This window comes from Meriones unguiculatus, chromosome 12, assembly GCF_030254825.1.
Source record: "Meriones unguiculatus strain TT.TT164.6M chromosome 12, Bangor_MerUng_6.1, whole genome shotgun sequence".
Taxonomy (NCBI): domain Eukaryota; kingdom Metazoa; phylum Chordata; class Mammalia; order Rodentia; family Muridae; genus Meriones; species Meriones unguiculatus.
The window spans coordinates 27,905,707-27,925,911 of record NC_083360.1 but is presented as its reverse complement, the minus strand read 5'-3'; the positions used below and the strand labels follow the sequence as shown (position 1 = coordinate 27,925,911).

General features: G+C 48.0%; 1 protein-coding gene across 6 annotated transcripts in view; it reads right to left on the bottom strand.

The window, feature by feature from the left end:
• The window catches only part of Tbc1d14 (TBC1 domain family member 14), a 94,514-nt gene extending 81,978 nt beyond the window's left edge, over positions 1-12,536 (bottom strand). Inside the window, exons 1-2 of one of the 6 annotated variants that reach the window (XM_060365432.1) lie at positions 12,357-12,536; positions 991-1,729 (exon numbers count right to left, since the gene is read on the bottom strand). In XM_060365432.1, the coding sequence (XP_060221415.1) occupies positions 991-1,712 (722 nt within the window). In that variant the 5' untranslated portion in view covers positions 1,713-1,729; positions 12,357-12,536. Of the gene's footprint in view, positions 1-990; positions 1,730-11,688; positions 11,844-12,356 lie in introns of those variants that run through there. The other 5 variants (XM_060365431.1, XM_060365430.1, XM_060365429.1 and 2 more) reach the window with 5 other exon arrangements.
• Positions 12,537-20,205: the final 7,669 nt, after the last annotated feature.

The window sequence follows — 20,205 nt, the reverse complement described above, 5'->3', positions numbered from 1 at the left end:
ACCTAAAATCATGTCTATCGCCCTATGACTCCCGTTTGACCTGCCTAGAAAAAAAGCCCTAGACAGACTCTTGCCAAACAAAAGCATAAGACACAAACAAGAGGAAGAAATGACAGCAACTCTCCTTACGGGGCTCTAGGACACACAGGAAGTCTAGTAGGCTTGTTAAGGCACACAGAAAAGGTACACGTGGCAGTAGCAACACAATAAGAATTGTGTGACTGCAAGGCAACCATGGCACATGCCTCAAAATCAGAGCCAGGGCCAGTAAACATGAAAAGGCCCAGACAGGTACACTGGCAGCATGACTGGAACATTTGGAAATGCCAGTCCCAGTGCTGGCCACTAGGAGCAGTGTTAGAGACAGAGTTGCTAATGCTGGTACCAATCTCAACAGCATCCTTTTGCCTGATCCAAGAAACAGAAGTAATTAGTGAATGACAAAGTAAAGGTATAACCACCCGTGGGTGACCCCACTCACAAAAGGCAGGAGGCCAAGAAGCTTACAAAGACTATTCACATGAGCCAAGGACAGAGAAGCAGGAAATGGAAGTGAGAAGCCAAACAGCTGAGTCATCAGCAGACCTGGCCACACACTACCACAAAGCACTCTGAGGCACAGGACAAAGGCACAATTGTCTATAGGACATAGCTCTTATTAATAATGCACAGGGAGCTGGCCATGGTGGTGCACACCTTTAATCTCAGCACTCAGGGCTGCAGAGGCAGGTGGATCTCTGTGAGTTCAAGGCCAGCATGGTCTACAGAGTTAGTTCTAGGACAGCCAGGACTATGTAGAGAAACACTGTCTCAAAAAAGCAAAAAAAGAAAAGAAAAAGAAAGAAAGAAAAGGAGAAACCCTGTCTCAAAAAAAACAAGAATAAGAATAGTAATAAAAATAACAATGCACAGGAGACACAGACAAGGAAGCACAAGGCAGCAGGTCTATATCTATTGCCCTGTCTTTGTTTCAGATACCAAAGGTGTTACCTGGTAAAGAAGTGACTGAGTGGTTGCAATAGTTTCGATTTCCTCCCCTCCTCAACCTCAGCAACAAAATCCTGCTGGTGTAAGTCACTGGTTTCCTTGATGGAGCTCAAGGTGACATCAGTAAACTGTGGGTCATCATCATTCTCCAGGGTCACAATGGCGCTGGAACTGCTCGTGACCATGAGGTCCAAGATGTCCTCATTGCTGACCGACAGCGTAGTTGACAGTTCTGTGCCAAGACTAGACACACTGCAGACAGAGACATTGTCACTTCGGCTCAAGGCTTCAGAGGTGGGGCTGTAGAGTTTCACTGAGTCATAGCCTGTCCTGGGAAAAGTGGAAGACTTCCGCACAACTTGCTCCCGCTCGCTGCAGGTGGGGGCCGAGGGTGCACAGGATGGCAGGGGGCATGCGCTTTGGAAGGCCCGCTCAGGGATGATCTCTGACTCAGACTGCTTTCTCTTCACATGGACCACACTGCAGGGAACAGGCTCTGGGTTGCTAATCTCCAGGGTAGGAATGCCCGAGTCCACTGACTGAAGGCTGTGTCGATCTTCCAAAGCACCAAGTTTTAGTGTGGGTCCATAGTCAGGTACTGAAAGGGATTTGGGCGCCTTGATATTCAGGTGTTGCAGTTCCTGAAGGGAGTCTCCTGGCCGACCATCTAGAATGCCCATCAATGCTATACCATTCATAGAGGTGGAAAGGTTTCCATCAGTCATCTTGGTCCAAGAAGAAACTAGAGAAAAACAGACATGGAAATTAAAAATGTGTATATAAATCCAAAGATGCCATTCCTCAGGCATCTCTGGATATGCAGCTTCAACGGCTGGATTGTCCTGCTTAAACAGGTATCTTTGAAAGAGTCCTACAAGTTGGGCATGGTGGCACACACTTATAAAAAACAGCACTGGGAGACTGAAGCAAGAAGTTTGTGAATTTGAGATCATCCTGTGTGATAACCATGTCAAAAATATTAAAAAAAAAAAAAAAGATATCCTATACACTCAAGTTCTAATTGAGGCCCAGAGCAAAAGCCTGAACACACCCTCATGACATGAAATAGCAAGACAATAACCTACACAGAGACCATCTAGAGGAAACAATCATTTTCATCATCAGCTCTTTCACCCCAGACACATCTCTGGCATCAAAGCCAGCAATGGATGTAAAAGATCTGTGTCAAGAGGGAAGAAAATTTTCTTCTGGGAATAGACTACATTCTGGATCTTGTATACCCACATGTTGAAGGCTTGGTCCTGAGACAGCTGTGCAACTAGAGGATGGTGGAGTGAGAGGCTGGATGAAGTTAGATTACCTTGTTTAAATTAGAGGATGGGAATATCACTCAGCAATGGAGGCAATGACATGGGTTCAATCCTAGTCATTGTGAAACAGCATAAAAACCAACCTAACTTCATTAAGACAGAAAAAAAGAAAGAAAGAAAGAAAGAAAGAAAGAAAGAAAGAAAATTGCCAACCCACAAGCATGCCATCTGCAGTAAGACTGCCCAAGCATACATTTCCCCAGCACTACAAGACAGGGCATGCTTTCCTTTCACAACAGAAGCCAAGCACTCAGAATAGTCCAGGATCGGACTCAGCTAGAGAAACAGGATTTGGGGTCAGAGGAAAGACCACACCTAGTTTTAAATGGCTTGGAATGGGCTCCTTAAACCCAGGACAGGAGGCTAGTTCAGTGGAGATACATTAATAATAGAAGAACAACAGCCAGCACTTGAGAGAAGAGTCTAAAACACTGGTCATACACACCTCAAAGACATGCCCAGGGTTCTCTGGCCAAGGAGGCAGGCACAAGCCTGGAAAAAAATTCCAGTCTGAGGAACACAGCCCGTAAGCACACTGTCAACTTTCCCCAGTGAAAGGTTACTTCTTGTTTTCTTTTAAAATGTCAAAACTAAAGAGATTAGAAGGCACACCATAACCTGACCACAGTAGAACATAAGGGTGAGAACTCCAGACTCCAGCCACTCCTGAACTGTAACCCCAGCTCCACTACAGACAACCTTGGGGAAATTAGGTACCAAGGAAAGAGATGAATGGGCGGGCACTTGGCCCTGGAGGAACAGCTGCTATCTTTAAACAAAATGTGGCTGAGGGCCCCCGAGGCTCAGCAGGCACAGCAGTTCACCTGCTAGGGGTTAGCCTGGCTTCTACAAGAAGGCTCCTGCAGCTCTCAGGAAGCCAGTCTCCTTAAGTGCAGCAGAAGCACAGTGATTAAAAGCAAACAGGGGGGGAGGGAAATAATCCCCCCCTCCCAGAAACTGAAAGAGCCGGTCAGACAGTGCAGCAAAGAGAAAAAATAGAAACAGGAGGGAGTGAATGGAAAGACAGAATTCAGAAATAGACTGAGCCACAGAAAACTATGATCATGCAAGTAAGGTTCATTTAACTCAAGAGTTGTACTGACTGAGAACCTATTTTTCATACAAGGTAGAACCACAGGGTACCACACCAGAAGAAAAACATAGGCAAATTTAAGTTTGTTATGGGAACAAAATTATGTAAGGGTTGAAAAAAGTTTTTAAAGTTACAGACAACAACTCAGTTCTTTCTCAAGGATCTGGGTCTCCCTTCAGCAGGTGTTGACACATTTCACTTTTCATGGTTCACACTGCCCTGATGTTCACCCTGAGTCCAGCATCCATGTGCCCCTCAAAGATATCACACACCATCTCTGTGTTCCCTCCTGTGGGAAAACTTAACCAACTGTTCTGTTAAAAAACAAGAATCACAAAAAAGATACAAGTAGATGCAAATACACACAAATTTGGAAGTTGTACTCTTTTTAATTAAAGAAAGACTACAATGTTTCTTTCTTATCATTCAGTTAAGAGCTAATCTTTGACAAAGGCAAAGGTTACTATATATCAAAACACCATCAGCCTTTGACAGATCAAACTGGCAAGGTTACTATGTATCAAAAAATCATCAGCCTCTGACAGATCAAACTGGCATAAGGCATTGGTCAGAAGAGGAAATCTTTACAGGCGCAGCTGAAATTCTGGCTTTGCCACTTAGCAGCTGAGATGACCTCAAGAGAGGTGCTTACCCTTTCTGAGCCTGAACTTCCTGGCTCCCTAGCAAGTGAACCATAAAAATACTATACTACAGGCTGGTCTGGAGACAAAAGAAAGGAGGAGGTGTGGTGAAGCCAGGTGTGGTGAAGACGGACACCTGACCTCACAGGTCCTCTATAGACACATTTCCTTGTTTTCTAGCCACATCTGGCCAAAGTAAGGAGATGCAATTCAACTGTTAACAATAGATTCTGTTCCTAGAGTGCACAGCAGTCAGTGCCTGGGCAAACATAAGGTGCCTAGTGCTGTCTGAGGTGAGAAACCACCTCATTCAGACAGTGGCATCACATTCATAAATTAATTCCAAGGACCCTCCTCCAAACCTAGTTAAGAACTGGGGAAAAAGTAGGGCTGTAAGCCCAGAGCCACGGTGTTCCCTGGGCCTCTTCCAGGTAAGGCCAGATGAACTCTGAGGCCTCTGGTAATTCATTAAGCCTCAGAAACAGAGTGTCAGTCTTAAAGGAAATAAGCCTAATAGGGAAAGAGTGCTCTGGCTTGCAACGCGCTTGTACTGGCTAGTCTTATGTCAACCTGACATACAAACTAGAGCTATCTAAAAGGAGAGACTCTTAATTAAGAAAAACCCCTTAATAAGATCTAGCTGTAAGGCATTTTCTTAGTGATTGACAGGGGAGGGTCCAGCTCATGGGCGGTTCGATCCCAGTGCTGGTGGTCCTGGGTTCCGTAAGAAAACAAGCCAGGGGGAGCAGGCCAGAAACAAAAGCCCTTCGTGGTCTCTGCATCAGCTCCTGCCTACAGATTCTTGCCTGTTTGAGCTCTTGTCCTGACTTTTTAACAGCAATATGGACGTGTAAGCCAAATAAAGCCTTTCCTTCTCAACTTGTTTTTTTGGTCTCGGTGTTTTGTCTCAGCAATAGTAATCCTAACAAAGCAATACTCTAGAACCAACTTCTGCAAAGGGCTAAGGCCACCTGGTCCTTGAGCCCTTCCACATAGTGCTACCAATGCCATAAAACCAGAGGCCACACTCCCGGCCTTCTGCCAGTGCCCCAACAAGAAGGAGGTTGCACAAACAAGGCACATACTTTTGAGACAAGGCTGTAGGGTGAACTTTGGAAGCTGGCCTAAAGTACGTGGCCTGCCTCCAAGTCACATGCTGTCTAAGCACAGACTGAGCCCAAATTCCCCAACTAAGCAGGCACAAAGGCCCTCCCATCATCTCTGCCTTCCCTACCTTCCAACATGCAACTCAACTGGGGCCACTGTAGGAAGCAAGGAGCTCCTGCCCAGCAAGGTCATCAGGGGCTTTGGGCTCCAGCAATTTGTGGCACAGGGAATCTCCCACCTGCCACCTCCTTCCTCTACACAGTGGCCCCCTTCCCAGCCCCTTCACGAAGCTCTAAACCTCTTTCTATGTTCTTCTGCCACACCCCACCTAAAATGATGGGATTTTACAACTGCTCTCCTGCCTCTTGCCACCAGATCCCAAACTTCACAGCAGGAGCAGTTCTACTCATTTCTGCATTTCAGCATCTGGCCAAATGCCTACCATGGATTAAGGATTTTTAAAAGTTCGTGCTGATTTAATTACTAACAGCCAAGTCCTCAAGTGGGCAGGTTTCCCAGACAGTCCCACCCATGCATTCAACTGAAATCTGAGTTATATTCTAAGAACAAGGGCAGCACTAACAGAAGCATGCAAGTAGGACAATCCCACTGAGTCCTGGTAACATGTGACCAACAGCTGGGTAATCCACTCAGTACAGGTATGTGCAGACCCAACAATGAGAACCGCCATCCACAATGACAGTCAGGAAAGGGAAACAAATAGCCCTCCCTCTACACTCATTTTCTTACATCTACATGAGCAACATCAGAGCAGCACACTCTGCCTGCAGCAGGCACTCTAACCTGGGAAGACTCAGGCACTAGCTGAGTCCACTTAGGAAGGAACGAGCATACTGCCATGGGAGGCACAAAACGCAGGGTAAATGGTGATTAGTCATCATTTTCCGGACTAGAGAAAAACACACAAGATATGAAGCAGGCATAAGAGGAAGGCTGTTTTTAACCCTCATAGCAAGACCACATGAGTTTCATGTGCTCTGCAGGAAGCAAAGAGGAAACTGCCTGAGAGTCTAGAATAGCCCCAAATGTCACCCCATAGGACAGTTTTTTGTGTAAGACAAGTGACAAAGAGACCCAGGCTCTACCAGAGATATGGACAGGGCTATCTGAGTCTAGACACAACCACTTGGTTTCCTCCTCCCCAAAATTCAAGACCTAGAACATGGCCAGAATCTTCACAAAAGAAACTACTTTTGAAACTCAGACCAAATGATTAGTTTTGTCCTTAGAAAGGGAAATCCCATCCCTAGTGGCTGCAGAAGAACAAAGAGCCCCTACCACCATTTCTGGGGACTGCCTGTCTTTCCCACACACAGACATACACACAAAAATGGGCCCAACCAGCCCTTGCTGACCCGGCTCCTATCTGGACGTTCCTAAGGAAAGAGGATTCCTGGTACCACTGGCAAAGAAACACTATTGTTCTATCTGATCATCAAAGGGCAGGACAAAAGAGGACCCCAAGAGGCTTTCTTAAGAATGAGAACCAATTATACTTACTCCAAGGACAAAGCACCATAGCTAATTTCTATTCAGCCATGCCTGAGGGCACATATACCAAAATCAGTATGAGGAGAGCAGGATCACACCTGAAGCACCTTCCAACTGTGTAGGACCATAAAACTACCATGCAATGCAGACCAGGCTCTGTTCTAAGCTGAACAGACCCTACAAGCCTTCTGTATCCACATTCCCGAGAAAGCCGGTGGTGGGGGAGGGCCACAGCGAGGGTTCTGATGAGGCCTTTCTTTTCTTCACAGAAGCAATGGATCCACCAGGCTGCATGTCAGCACAGAACACAGGGTGTTGAAGACAAACCTTAGCTCAGAAAAGGATAGGAATGAGGTCTAACCCCAAGGAGACCCAAGGATACAATATGCTTGTGTGAATTCCCTTGTACTGCAAAGCACGACCCAGGAACTAACCAGGAAAAGAGTCTCTCTTTACGTCCTGACTGGCAGAAAGGACAAAAGGACCAGAAAAGTCCTAGGTCTCAGGTGCCAGCATTACCAGTTTACAGGTGCAGCCACTTACCAGGAACACAGAGCTGCCAGGTGTTCAATCTTCACACCCATCTACTTAGAGGAGTGCTAGCAAACCTCAGCTCAAAACTAAGAGCCAGGGCTAAGAAAGCAGCCATGCTGGGCTAACCTGGATCTGACTCGAGAGAGGGAGCACTCCCTCCCCTTTGTACTGCCACTGCGCAGAATGGAAGTTGATTATAAAAGTCCGGTTTTTGTTGTTGTTGTTGTTGTTTAACTAAGTTTTTAGGGGGCAGTCCTAAAACAATTTTCTAAACTCACATATTCCTCTAGAGAGTAAACAGCAACTTATCTGAAGTTCCCACATTCTGGGGGAACCATTTCATCCGTGCATATTCCAGCACACCTGGCTTCAAAGCTTGCGGCATTAAACTGTTGAGGGTCTCAAAGGCTCCCTTCTCAAAGCTCTAAAGAACAGTCACTTAACTTACACCAGCCATAGGTGCTATGATTAAAAGGCCCAAATGAGGGCTGGAGAGATGGCTCAGAGGTTAAGAGCATTGACTGTTCTATCTAAATGGTCCTGAGTTCAATTCCCAGCAACCACATGGTGGCTCATAACAGTCTATAATGAGATATGGTTCCTTCTTCTGACCTCCTGGCTCACATGCAGGAAGAATACTGTATAAATGATAAATAAATACATCTTTTAAAATAAAAGGTCCAAATGACACTTTAAATCAATAACACAGACTCTACAGAGAGTTCCTTCTCCTCAACTCCAAATGTTTCAGGTACATTTAAAGACTAAACAGAAACTTGTGAAGTGGTGATGAATAAGGAAGATATGAAGACCACTTCACAAAGGCAACATAATTTAAATTCTTTAATTCTTTGTTTATTTGGGAGAAAGGGTCTTTTTCACTATGTAGCCCTGGCTGTCCTAGAACTCACTCTGTTCGAGGCTGGCCTCGAACTCAGAGATCTGCCTGCCTCTGCCTCTCGAGTGCTGGGATTAAAGGCTTGAGCCACCACTGCCCAACAAGTTTAATTCTTAACAAAAGAGACCACTCTGAGAACTCACCATGTGCTGTACATGAGAGGGGACAGATGACCTAGACACAAGTATGCTAAGTATACTGTAGACACTGAAATGTAGAGAAGCAAAGCAATTTGCTCAAAGCTGCACAAAGGAAGGTATGACATCAGAACCCCCCACATAGCCTGTTAGAATACTTAAAAATGCAAGCCCTAAACTTTGTGATAACTAGTAAACTGAACACTTAATAATATTTACCATTTTATATGTTAGAGTTTAATAGAGATGGATTTTAAAAATTATTTTATCTGTATGAGTATTTTGACTCCATGTATGTCTGTAACTGGTGCCTGCTGAGGTCAGAAGAGGGCACCAGGTCCCCTAGAACTGGGGTTACACGGGTGAACCGCCATGTAGGTGTTGGGAATTGATCCTAGGCTCTCTGGAGGAACAGCAAGTGCTCATAAATGCTGAGCCATAGCTTTAGCCCTCAAAACTTCTTTAAAATAAGGCCAACAAGATGGTTCAATGGGTAAAGGCACTTGCTGTACATGCCTGGCAACCTAAATTCCATCCCTAGAACCCTCATAAAGGTAAATAGAACTGACTCCAAAAGTTGTCCTCCACCCTCTACACATGGACATGCTCAAACACACGCATCACATAAACACAGCAATAATAAAAATGTGTAAAAGGTTTTAGGGCTAAAGCGATGATCACTTGGTAAAAGTGCTTGATGCCAAGCCTAATGACCTGAGTTCAATCCACAGGACCAACTAGTAAAAGGAGAAAAGTGACTGAAAGTTGTCCTCCCTCTCTCTCTCTCTCTCTCTCTCTCTCACACACACACACACACCATAAATAAATAAATAAATGTAATTTTGCAAGATGGTTTTAAAAGTAAGTAGGGTGAGAGGAGCTACAGACAACAGAATAGCCTACCTGGATTCAAATCCAACGCCTCCACTTGCCAATTGTGTAACCTTGGATTAGTTTACCTTCATGTGCCTCTGTTTCACTGCAAAATGCAGTCAACAGTAGACTCTGCCTTATCAGGCAATTAACAAGATTAGGGGAAGAAAGTCATATGATGCCTTTAGAACCATGCCTGGCCTGAGCTAAGCCTTAAAAGATCTTGGCTAGTGTTATCCTTCTTGGCACAAGATGAACAGCCAATTCAGGTCCACAATTTTAACACCACCTTTGCATTACAAAGCCCAGACACAGCCACTCTGTGTACACAGGTCTTCTTGCTGATAGCATCTCTCCGCACACATGCTATGCAGCACTGACTGAACTCTGGGCCTTAATTTTCACAAGGAAAAAAATGAAATTACCCAAACTGACCTAGTCCTGCAAGCTTTCCAACTCAACAGTCAAAAAGTTTCAATACTCCTGGCCAAAGACACTTTATATCTAGTCCTAAAGCAAATATCAGAAGACAATACATACACAATTTCCCAAACTCATATATATACACACACACAAATCTTCTCCAAGGTCTCAAGATCCCACATCATGTAGCAAAGATGCTCAGCACTGAGGCTGGGAACAAGAAGTTAAGGATCATTGACCCATGGGGAGTAGACTCTTAAGACAAGGCTCCCTGAAGCCACGTCCTCACTGTTAAGAGAGGTTAGGAGGGAACTGGTCCTGGTAGAGGGGAAGGAGACACTGGAGATAAGGAACTCACTCTCTTGCATTAACAATAAGGGCTAGCTGAAGATACTATAGAGACACAGATCCCTAGGAGCCTAGTGAGATTTGGAATGTGAGGAGATGGGCTGAGGGCAGAGTACAAAAACTCTGCTGCTCAGAAAGAAAGCAAGCTCAACTCATGCATGTAAGGTGCTAAACAAACACACACTAGGGCCTGCTGGGACCACGGAGGACAACAAAGTGAGCAGAGCCTTGTCTTTTGAGACACCAGCTTCAATCTGCATCCCACCCCACCCCCTCTCTCTCAACTCATCTCCCATAGTCACACCTCCTTCTCTTAATGTTCCGGAAGAGTGCACACAATAACCCTAAGCAGCAGGTACATGCCAGGTTCTCATTACAGCTGGGTCTCATGAGGATCATGGAGCTCAGATCTCAATAGGTCAAACCCATACAACAAAGCAAGCAGTGAAAGAGCTGGAAGAGGGGAGAAGCAGTACCAAATTTGAGATTTAGTTTGGCACTGATACAGAAGTGTGCCAAAGGCTGGCCCAGTCCCTTTAGCAAAGCTGCCAGCAGCCACAGGCAACCCATCCTCCAAAAAGTTGCCAAGGTGATAACCTCTTGTAGGGTGAGGGTGCTGGTGAGAGGGAGACTGCTGTCCCCGAACACCAGGACTCCCTCCTTAGCCAGCAGACATGAAATAATCATAGCCTCCAGAAGTGACAAAGTGCAACAGTGCACACAGAATCTTCCAGTTCCACCTGGGAGATAAAGTTCCACCTATACCACTTTAAGGCCGAGGCAGTTTCAAGTTTCACTAAGCCTGATCAGGAGCTATCTCTGCCATCCCCAGCCTCACTGGGGGGCTCCATCACCCACTACAGAAAGCTAGCCACGCCCTGCATGGCTGACAAAATCCTGAGTAGGGGTTAAGGGGAAGAGTTCAGGTTGTTCCTCTAGCCTACCAGATGCCCAATACTGAGGGTCTCTAGAGATTAAATGGGTTCTACAGCCAAAGAGGTGAAGATCTGAGGAGGACATGGTCTAGGGTCCCTAATTTGGGAGACCTTCTGCAGCCCAGAAACCAGGGTAAGGAACCCAAGACAGGAGGGGACCCAGTGGGCCGGGAGATTTAAGGAAGAGGTTTGGCAGTCTGAGAAGAACTGGTCATGAGGAGGAAGATATGAACACAACACAATGGTCTAAGAAGGAAGGACTGAGGAGGACAGAGTTTGAACAGGTCAGGGATCTGACGAGGATTCAGGCTCTTGCAGCTCTGAGCAGACTCGGTTTGCAGCCCACACTCCCGCGCAAGTCAGCCGAGCCAGTCGCAGCCTCAGATCTGAGAAAACTTTACTAAGTTCTGGAAATGGGGGTCTTAGGAGGATGGAGATCCGAGCACACAAGGGGTCTGAGAACGGAACAGGCCAGGAGTCTGAGGAGACCCGAGGAGCATTAGGATCTGAACAGGAGAGGGGATTGGAGAGGACAGAGATCTGAATACCACAGCGGTCTGAAAAGGAGTAAAGGCAGAGATCTGAACAGGACAGGGGTCTGAGGAGGACGCCGGCTTGGGACGCGCAGGGCCAACTCCTCCACGGCTCACAGCACCGCATCTGAGGAGCAAACTTTTCACCAAGTTCAAGTCACGACAAGCTCTGACCCAGGGCAGTCGCTGTCAGCCTCAGGACACTAGCCCTCCCACCCGCCCTTCAGGAGCCTGGCCGCTCCAGGCCGCCCCGCTTGGCCAACGCAGCAGCAGGTTGCAGCGGCTAGCGCCAGCCCTCTCAACCTCTCAGCCTGACCCCGCAGAGCCCTTCAGTACCCGAGCTACCGTAGCTCCAACGCCATCTCTGGGCCGGTCCGTGGCCCGCAGCCCAGGCCCCTTGGGGCCCGCAACTTGCTGGATGAGGAAGCTTGACACCACTGACGCCCGGTCGCAGCAGGTGCTTGCTAGCCGCCCGCGGCTAAAAGCAGCCAGCGCCAGGCCCCACCCTCGCCACGCCCCGCACTCCACGGCCACGCCCCCAAAAGTCCGCCGCTCTTCCGCTGAGCATCCACAGCCCAACACCCAACTCCAGACAACGCTCTCCCGGCCTCAGGCGTACCTCCACGCCCAGCGCGCCACAGACACGCCCCCTGCCCCCGAGAACTCATTAGCCACGCCCCCCGCTCTTCCGCACCCGCTGTCTACCGGACTAGCCGCACACCCGGGGACCGGCGCACGGCCACGCCCCACTCCCTAGCCACGCCCCCGCCCGTCCTCCACCGCTCTTCCGTCCGGGCTCCCGCCCCCGGCGCGCCTCCGTTAAGCTCGGATCCCGCACCTCCTCGGCGCCGCTCCTCTGGCCTGCCTAAGCGTCCGCCCTGGGCCTCGGGAATTATGCCCTGGGCCTTTTTCTGTTCCCAGTCCTAAGCGGAGCTGCGAGAAAAGCCCTGAGAGAGTCACAGGGTCCACACCGGCACCACAGACGCCCGGCAGGGGCCCCTTACCTGGTCGGCTCCGCCCGCGGCCATCTTGGAAGTGGGAAGCGGAGGGAGGGGAAAGAAGCGCACAGGGCTGGGCCAGGCGTGAGGAGCCGAGCGGCGGAGCGCATCGATGGGGCTCTCTTGTCCAGCAGCTGGGGGATCCTTGACAGGCCCACGGAGTGTGTACAGTGACACCTGAGTGCTGAGTACGGATCTTTGACCTCGGAACACCCTCCCGGCATAGCCTCAGCCTCTTCATCTGTGAAACGGGCTTTTCTGATTACTGACTCATTAGCTTAGTGCCTACCACTAAACTTTTGTCTTCACTTTAATATTTTGGCACCCAAAGCCTAGCAGGCCGAGCATCGGTCAGTGATGTACAAGGTCCATCGGTGTTTTTTGAAAGTTGTATGCTGAAACCAAAAAAGAAAAAAAAGTGGATCTCTGAGATCAGGGCCAGCCTTGTCTACAGAGTTCCAGAAGAGCCAAGGCTACAGAGAAACCCTGTCTCAAAAAAACGAGAGAGAGGAGAGAGTGAAGCTGTGTGATGGACTCGCTTACGAATTAGACGGGCTGCACTAGACTGTGTCCCACTGTGGCCTGGGATGGAGAGATCCACCACCTGCTTCTGCCTCTGGAATGCTAGGATTAAAGTTGTGTGCCACCTTTAAGTAGCAAAAACTACAGAGTTTGGGCTCATACCAAGGGTACTCTGATTTGTTGTCAGGAGTTGCCTGACCCTGAGAAGTTAGAGGGGGAAAAAAAGTCTTTTAAAGCCTGACTGCATCTCAAGTCTTTGGGACGGCCGGAACCATCACAGCCCTACAGGAAGAGGGATCTCCCTGGGCAGACAACTAGGGCTTGCAGGAGAAAATTCAGTTGTCTTAGTTACAGTTCTCAGTTCATGCTCGCCTCAAAGTTGCAACCTTTAGATGATCTCCTGGTCCTCCTGCCTCTACCTCCCCAGTGCTGGGATTACAAAAATGTACCACCACACCTGCCTTAATTACACATTCATTTCTAAACAGTAGGTGATGGTTCAGCCTCTGTACAGCTCTCTCAAATGTTTTTAAGTATTTTCACAAACCTGAATCCAGGGTGGAAAAAGGGCTTACAACACCAAGGCTGACTATGCTCAAAGGCTATGAAATGCTCACCATTCCTACCAGAACACAGAGAGAAGCTGGAGCTAGCTCAGTGGCCTGAGTTCAGCATGAGCAGGGAGGAAACTGAGTGCCTGGCCATATCTGAGTATCTTGGATCTCCTACATGTGTTGTAACTTTTAAACTTCTCCATGACATATGCTGTTTCACAAGGAAACAATGTTTGTGTCTCACCACCTGAGGCCATGAGATTGATGCTCTCAGCCATCCCACCAGAGCCTTGAGCTAGCTAAGTCCAGCCCTGTGCCCATTAGATGAGCAGGAAAGCACCTACTCAAAAACTTTTCAGCCCCACAAGCCTAACAGCACTGGCCTCCATTGAAAGTGAGGACCATCCAAGGAGGGTGACTGTGGCACTCCAGATTGTAGCCATTCTAGGAGCCCAGTAGTGCCCACAGGCTACTTGATAAGCCCTAGCTTATCCTCCTCCCTGGATCATGACTCAAATGACTCTTAGCTCCCACTTACGATGGCAGGAGGGTGGAAGCTTAAATAGGCAATCTTTTAGTGCCATGCAGAGTGCTGAGAGACTTTCAGGGCATTTGTTGCATAATAGAAATTTAAAGGTGCTTAAATTGCTGGCAGTTTTGAATGAAAACAATGCCAGGTTTCCATCACACCTGTTGGTGCCCTCACAGCTGGATTTAAACACTTACTGGGAAGCAGAGACTTGCCTCACTCCCATCTCACACCTTAACACATTGGATCAGAATGTCTGTTTGCACAGGAGTCCTCATGACTCCTCACCTTCTGGCCCTAATGCTGAGTGTTGGAGTTTAAAAACCTTGCAATGACAAGGAACCATTGCACTGTTTCCTGAGTCAAAAACTCTTTGTGGTACACAGGTTTGCAGTTTGCACCGTCTGACTTTGCCTCACACTCACCAGCCTGGTACCAGAACCAGTGTCTCCCTGGTAACACATCATCACTCTCCATCCCTTGGATTTGACCTATGTCTTACCTTTTGTCATCAGTACCCAGAAGTGGTCTAGATAAAGCCTCATTGTAACTTGAGTCTGAAACAAAACACAGAGTGAATAGCATTACAGTGTGTGGTCACTTTCAGCCCCTTCCCTGCTGAGAACTTGACATGTCTAGCTCCCAGATACAGAGAAGAAAACCCTGTCAAGCTGATGGCCCTTCATGCAACTGCACAACTACCCTGGGGAAGCCATCCCACCTCTCCTCCTACAGGCTCTGCTAGAGGTTTCCAGAAGCACTGCTCCTGAGCAAGTTTTCTCTGACAACTGTAAACCTCTCACTTATGGTCAGGCCAGCTCCTCAGAGACTCTGGCTGGCCATCTCCACAGATTCTGTTCCCACCCCCTCCCCACCTGCATCTCTGAAACACACAGTCCCTTCCCTTTCCCACACTCTTTCAAGGATTGAACAGGTCTGAATAGATAATGCGATGGTCCTAGATGAAGCTAAGCTGTCCCACTTTGCCAGTTTCCGGCATTATTGGAGCTCTCTTAGAACCATCCTGACACACCCCAACAATATAACATAGACAAAGAATGCTAGCCAACAAGCCTTGGGGGAGGGAGAGACCTTGCCAGGGATGACCCTCATGTGCCCTATTGGGTATTGTTTAGAGGCGCAGGAATGCCTCAGGATGAACTAGTAGCCATAGAAACCATCTCTGTGCATCTGCTGTGCACTCAAAACACAAGCCCACAACTCCTGCTTTCATGGGGGCTCCTAGGACAGACAGATGTAGTTTGCGCTGCAATTTGTGGCCATACCTCTTATAAGGAAAAAGGTTATCTAACCAGATGAAGCTCCAGGAGGGTCCTCATCAGGACATCAGGCCCAACCCTCTGACTTACCAGGGAGAAAACAGATGGAGAGAGAGGGGTGAAGAATCCTCAGGCAGTTGATGGGTGGTAGGCACAAAATAGCTGTTCCATTAGGACCCTCTAACCTTCCTTCCGGAGATACATGGATCTCATCTCCTGAACACACAGATCCCAACCTCCCCGAATGCCACCAACACACAAACTGCACACCTACACCTATCCTTACCTGGAGTCATTCCTGGCATTGGCTAGCACTTCACCTCTGTGACAGAGGTTGATCTCCACAACCTTCCAAGCTCACTCAGTGCCTTACATCTTATAGAGAAGGATAGGGCTGGCAGGAGAAGCCACTCAGCCTAGGTGCTGAGTTCTATTTCATTGTCCCCAGGTCAGGTTCTGCTCAACTCCACCCTGCCTCCCATGCCACTGGCTCCTGGCATGGCATGGTTACAGTAATAACAGGTTCACATGCCACCCTGAGACTTTGCTGGCTCTGTCCAGAGGTCTTCAGCCAGAGGTATCTCGGAGTCCTTCCAAGACCCAATCCTTTCCTTCTCCATTCTGTTGGAGTGTTACCTTCTTCACCATGGAGACCACAGTTCCCATTTTTAGGACACAATGCTTGGAATTTGGATTTCTCTGGTTGGTTCTTAAAACTGTACAAGAAGAAAAAAAAAAAGAGGCAAGAACTGCTAGCAGGCTGGTGGCCAGCAACCCGAGGTAGGCAGAGGGTGCCAACAGAATGGCGTTAGGCAGCCAGAGGGGCCACTGCAACCCACCATTCCTCACTGCACTTGGACTTAGACTCTTACCAAAAAGCCTATCAACTAGAATTTCCCCTTTTTTTCTTTCTTTCTTTTTTTTTTGGGGGGGGGGGAGTGTCTGTGCAGTCCTGGCCGTCCTAGAACTCTCCCTGTAGACCAGGCTAGCCTTGAACTCTGGGATCTGTCTGCCTCCCAAGTCTTAGGATTAAAGGTATGTACCACCATGCCCAGTGTTTTCCTCATTTGTTTGTTTGTTTTTGTTTGAGACAGGGCTTCTCTGTATAACAGAGCCCTGGCTGTCCTGGCCTCACTTTGCAGACCAGGCTGTCCTTGAACTCATAGAGAACCACCAAGCCTTTGCCTCTGGAGTGCAGAGATTAAATGTGTGCGCTACCAAGCCTAGCACCTCTTTTTGTTTGTTTGTTTGTTTGTTGTTGTTTGAGACAGGGTACTCTGGGTAGACTTGGCTGTCCAGGACTCTCTTCATAGACCAGGCTGACCCCGAGGTCACAGAGATCCGCCTGCCTCTGCCTCTGAGTGCTGAGATTAAAGGCATGTGCCACCACGACTGGCCTCCTCTTTTTTTTAACCAGTGTGGTTACCAGTTTCCTGGCCTACAAAAGATGTGAAGCATCAAGATTCAGAGGCAGAACTCCAGCACAGCCCCCATCAAAGAACACAAACGGGGATTCATTTATATCTTGGAATCCCTTCATTCTGATGACATGTTTAAAGGAGGAATATTGACAATATCCAATATCACCTGCAAACTTGGGCTCTTTTATTACAAGATGTCACCATAGTGTCATTTACAGCAAAGACGGACAGTGTAGATGCCCCACAATACAGGGTGATTTACTAAAAGAAATGGCATACACAGCCATCAAGCAAAATTTTAGGGGCACTGCTGATGAGGAGGCATAGTCTCTAATAGTCTATGACACTACAGTAGGGTCACCATGGCTAATAACAGTTTGCTTTTTAATTTTTTTTTTTAAATGACAGGGTCTCATGGAGCTCAGCCTGGCCTCAAAGTTGCTGCCTAGACAAAGACGACTTTTTAAGTTCTGATTGTGCTGCCTCTATCTCCTCCGTGCTGGGATTGCAGGAATGCGCCACCACTCCTGCTTTAATTGCGTATTTCTAAAACGTTAACTGAGAGGCCTTAGCTACCAGTACAGAGGAATGCGAAGTGTGAGGTGATGGGTCAGTCCTTGGACAACTAAGTCAGAAGTTAGTCAATATGCTTTGACAGTGCCCATATCTAACAATATAACAAGGACAACGAGCGCTGGCCAGACCTTCGCACAAATCGGGATACAGTGTGGAGGAAGGGCTTACAACACTGAGGCTGACTGCGATCAAAGGCTACGAAATGTACACCACCTCTGCCGAGTAAAGAACACAGAGAGGCTGAGGATAGCTCTCGTTCAGTTCCAAGCATGAAGGGGCAGGAGAGGAAGAAACAGCAGATTGATGCCTGACCACATCTGAGTGTCTTGGGTCTCTTACATGTGTAAATTTTAAACGTCCACATGGTCTGTTAGGTGAACAGTAAAACACCTTACATCTTACAGAGAAGGATAGGGCTGGGAGGCGAAGCCACTCAGCCTAGGTGTCACAGTTCTATTCCATTGTCCCCAGGTTAGGTTTTCAGCACAAGCCAAGTTTTCAGCCCACAAGCCTAACAAGCACTGGCTTCCACTGGGAGCGAGAACCATCCAAGCAGGGTGACTGCTGGGCTGTGGGACTCCAGATTCTATAGCCATGCTGGGAGTTTAGTGGTACCCAAAGGCCACCTGAGAGCCTTGATCCAGGCAGGGCTGGCTCACAACTCAAGGTCACTTTTATACTGTGCATCACAAGTAACTGACAGAAAGACTAAGTCACAACAGAAGGAATGGGTACCCCTAATGCCTTGCCTCATGGCCTGGGGCAGGTCAGAGATGGGGAAGAGAGAGAGAGGGGTGCTCAATGTTCAGTAGAAGTGACCAGACTGGAAGCCTGCAGGCTGCAGACTCTAGCTAAGATTGGGGGCGGGGCACGGCTGCTCTGTGTCACAGCACACAAAAGTGGAATTTTCCCAACAGCTTTGTTTTTGAAAGCATCACCCAGTTGCCTGCTGCTGCCACCATGGAGAGGAAAGCCCAATTTAGATGTATGCAGGAAGCACGTCTAATGTGGAGCATAATGGAGGTGAGGCGGTGGGAGGAGACAAAGGCCCAGCCCCCACACCAGCACCTGATAGTCCACGGCCAGTCCCTTTTCCAAGGCTTTGTTCACCAGGCCAAACCACCCTACCCACTCTTCAGGCTCACAGGGATACACTGAGACTACTCAGAATTGGCAAGAACACCCTCCTGGGCATACTGTTGCACCTGCTCTGCCCTCCACCTGCTCATACCTCCCCAGCCTCCCTCTTTGCCTGTGTACTCTGTCCTTCCGTGATTTGTGCAGGTTCTTTCCAGGTGCTGCCACCCACAGAAAATCAGCCCCGACTCTCTCACCACCTACGTCCCCTCCAGAAGGATACCCTTCCAAAGACCCTCTGCCAGCTCTATCTAGCACCTGATGTACAGCCTTCTTTATCCTCAGTCTCATTGAGTCATAGACAGGAAACTAAGTTTCTCTGGGGCAGCTTTTCTACCCACGGATGCCTGAATACAGGGCTGTGGGATCCAGGGTCTTGCAGAGAGCTAACAGGCTGTGGTACTGTTTGTACCATGCCTGGCTAAACAGGTACCTGTCGTATCCTGGGCTGGAATCCCAGCTCTGGTATTTTGTGTGTGACGTTGGGCAAGTTATTCTGACTCTCTGAACCTCAGCTTTCTCTTTCAGAAGGAGTGCATTTCCTGTCTCAGTTTAGGGGAGTGGCTCAATTTACTCAGAGGACATAGTGGATGCTACCATTCTTCATGAGCCTCTACCTGCCCTATCCACCCATTCCAACCTCTCTCCTTTCTCCCCAACCTCATTCTCAAGCCTCTCCTTCAACGCACTGCACATTATTTTACCTGCCAATATCCCAGACCTACCCTGTCCATGCACACCCACAGCTGGCTCCATCTGGTGGAAATAGAGGCTGGGGTGCAAATATTCTTGGGGTTCTTCTTGCCTCCTCTCTCAACAGATGCTGCCCCTGATCTTTGGGGGAAAAGCAGACCTCAGCTTCTCCAATCCTTAGTTCTCAGCCCTGAGCCAGCTGAAGCCAACTGACCTCCCTTCCTGACAACTCCCACCCTGACTCCTGCCACCCTGACTACTCCTGCCTGACTCCCGCCCCTGCTTTTTACCCTCCCATTCACCTCTGTGGCAGATACTGTGCCTAACACCAGAGACAGGAAAATGAGCAAAGGCCTGGGCCCCTTTTTACTCTTCCATCTCTCAGAACCTCTAGGGCTACACTGCTCTCAGGGAGGGCCTTTTGAGACAGGTTCTCCCTATGTCCAACCCAGGCTGGACTAGAACTTGCCACATTCCTGCTTCAGCCTCCTGAATGCTGAGTATATAGGCATTATATACTCAGTGCTCTACTTGGGCCTTGTTTTAATGGAAAAATGGAGACCCAGAGAACAGGCTTTGGAAGGGTGAAGAAAAAGCAGCCCGAGGAACAAGTCAGGGGAGTAGCCAGTGTCTGGAAGGCCATCCTTGTGTTCCTTCTCCAATAGAATCAGGGAGAGGAACAGGACAGACCAAGGGAACATTGCTGAGGCCTGCTTTAACTTTTTGCATGAGGATAACCCCTCTGTTGAGACCTACTTTTAGTTTTTAGCATAAAAATTATAGCTCCTCTGTTGATACCTGCTTTTGTCTTTAGCACAACCAAAGCCATTTTGTCTTCAGTTTCCATTTTGATCATGAGGTGAAACTGAATTCAAGTTCTCAGGCTCTTCCTGATAGAGAACAGCCTTTACTTACAGTTCAATACTTGCTGAATATTCTGCTTAAGTAAAAGATAAATTGTATGTTCTGTTGGAGTTAAACCACAATATCCTGCTATGTTTTTTACAGAAAAGATAGGAGACTGGAAAGCCCCCATGCTTTCCCACCCTATATCCCAGGCAATCAGCTTAAAATGCTTTGTCTAGCTACCTAGGCACAATGTACCTGGAATAGAATTGATTCTTCTTGCTCGGCTAGACACAA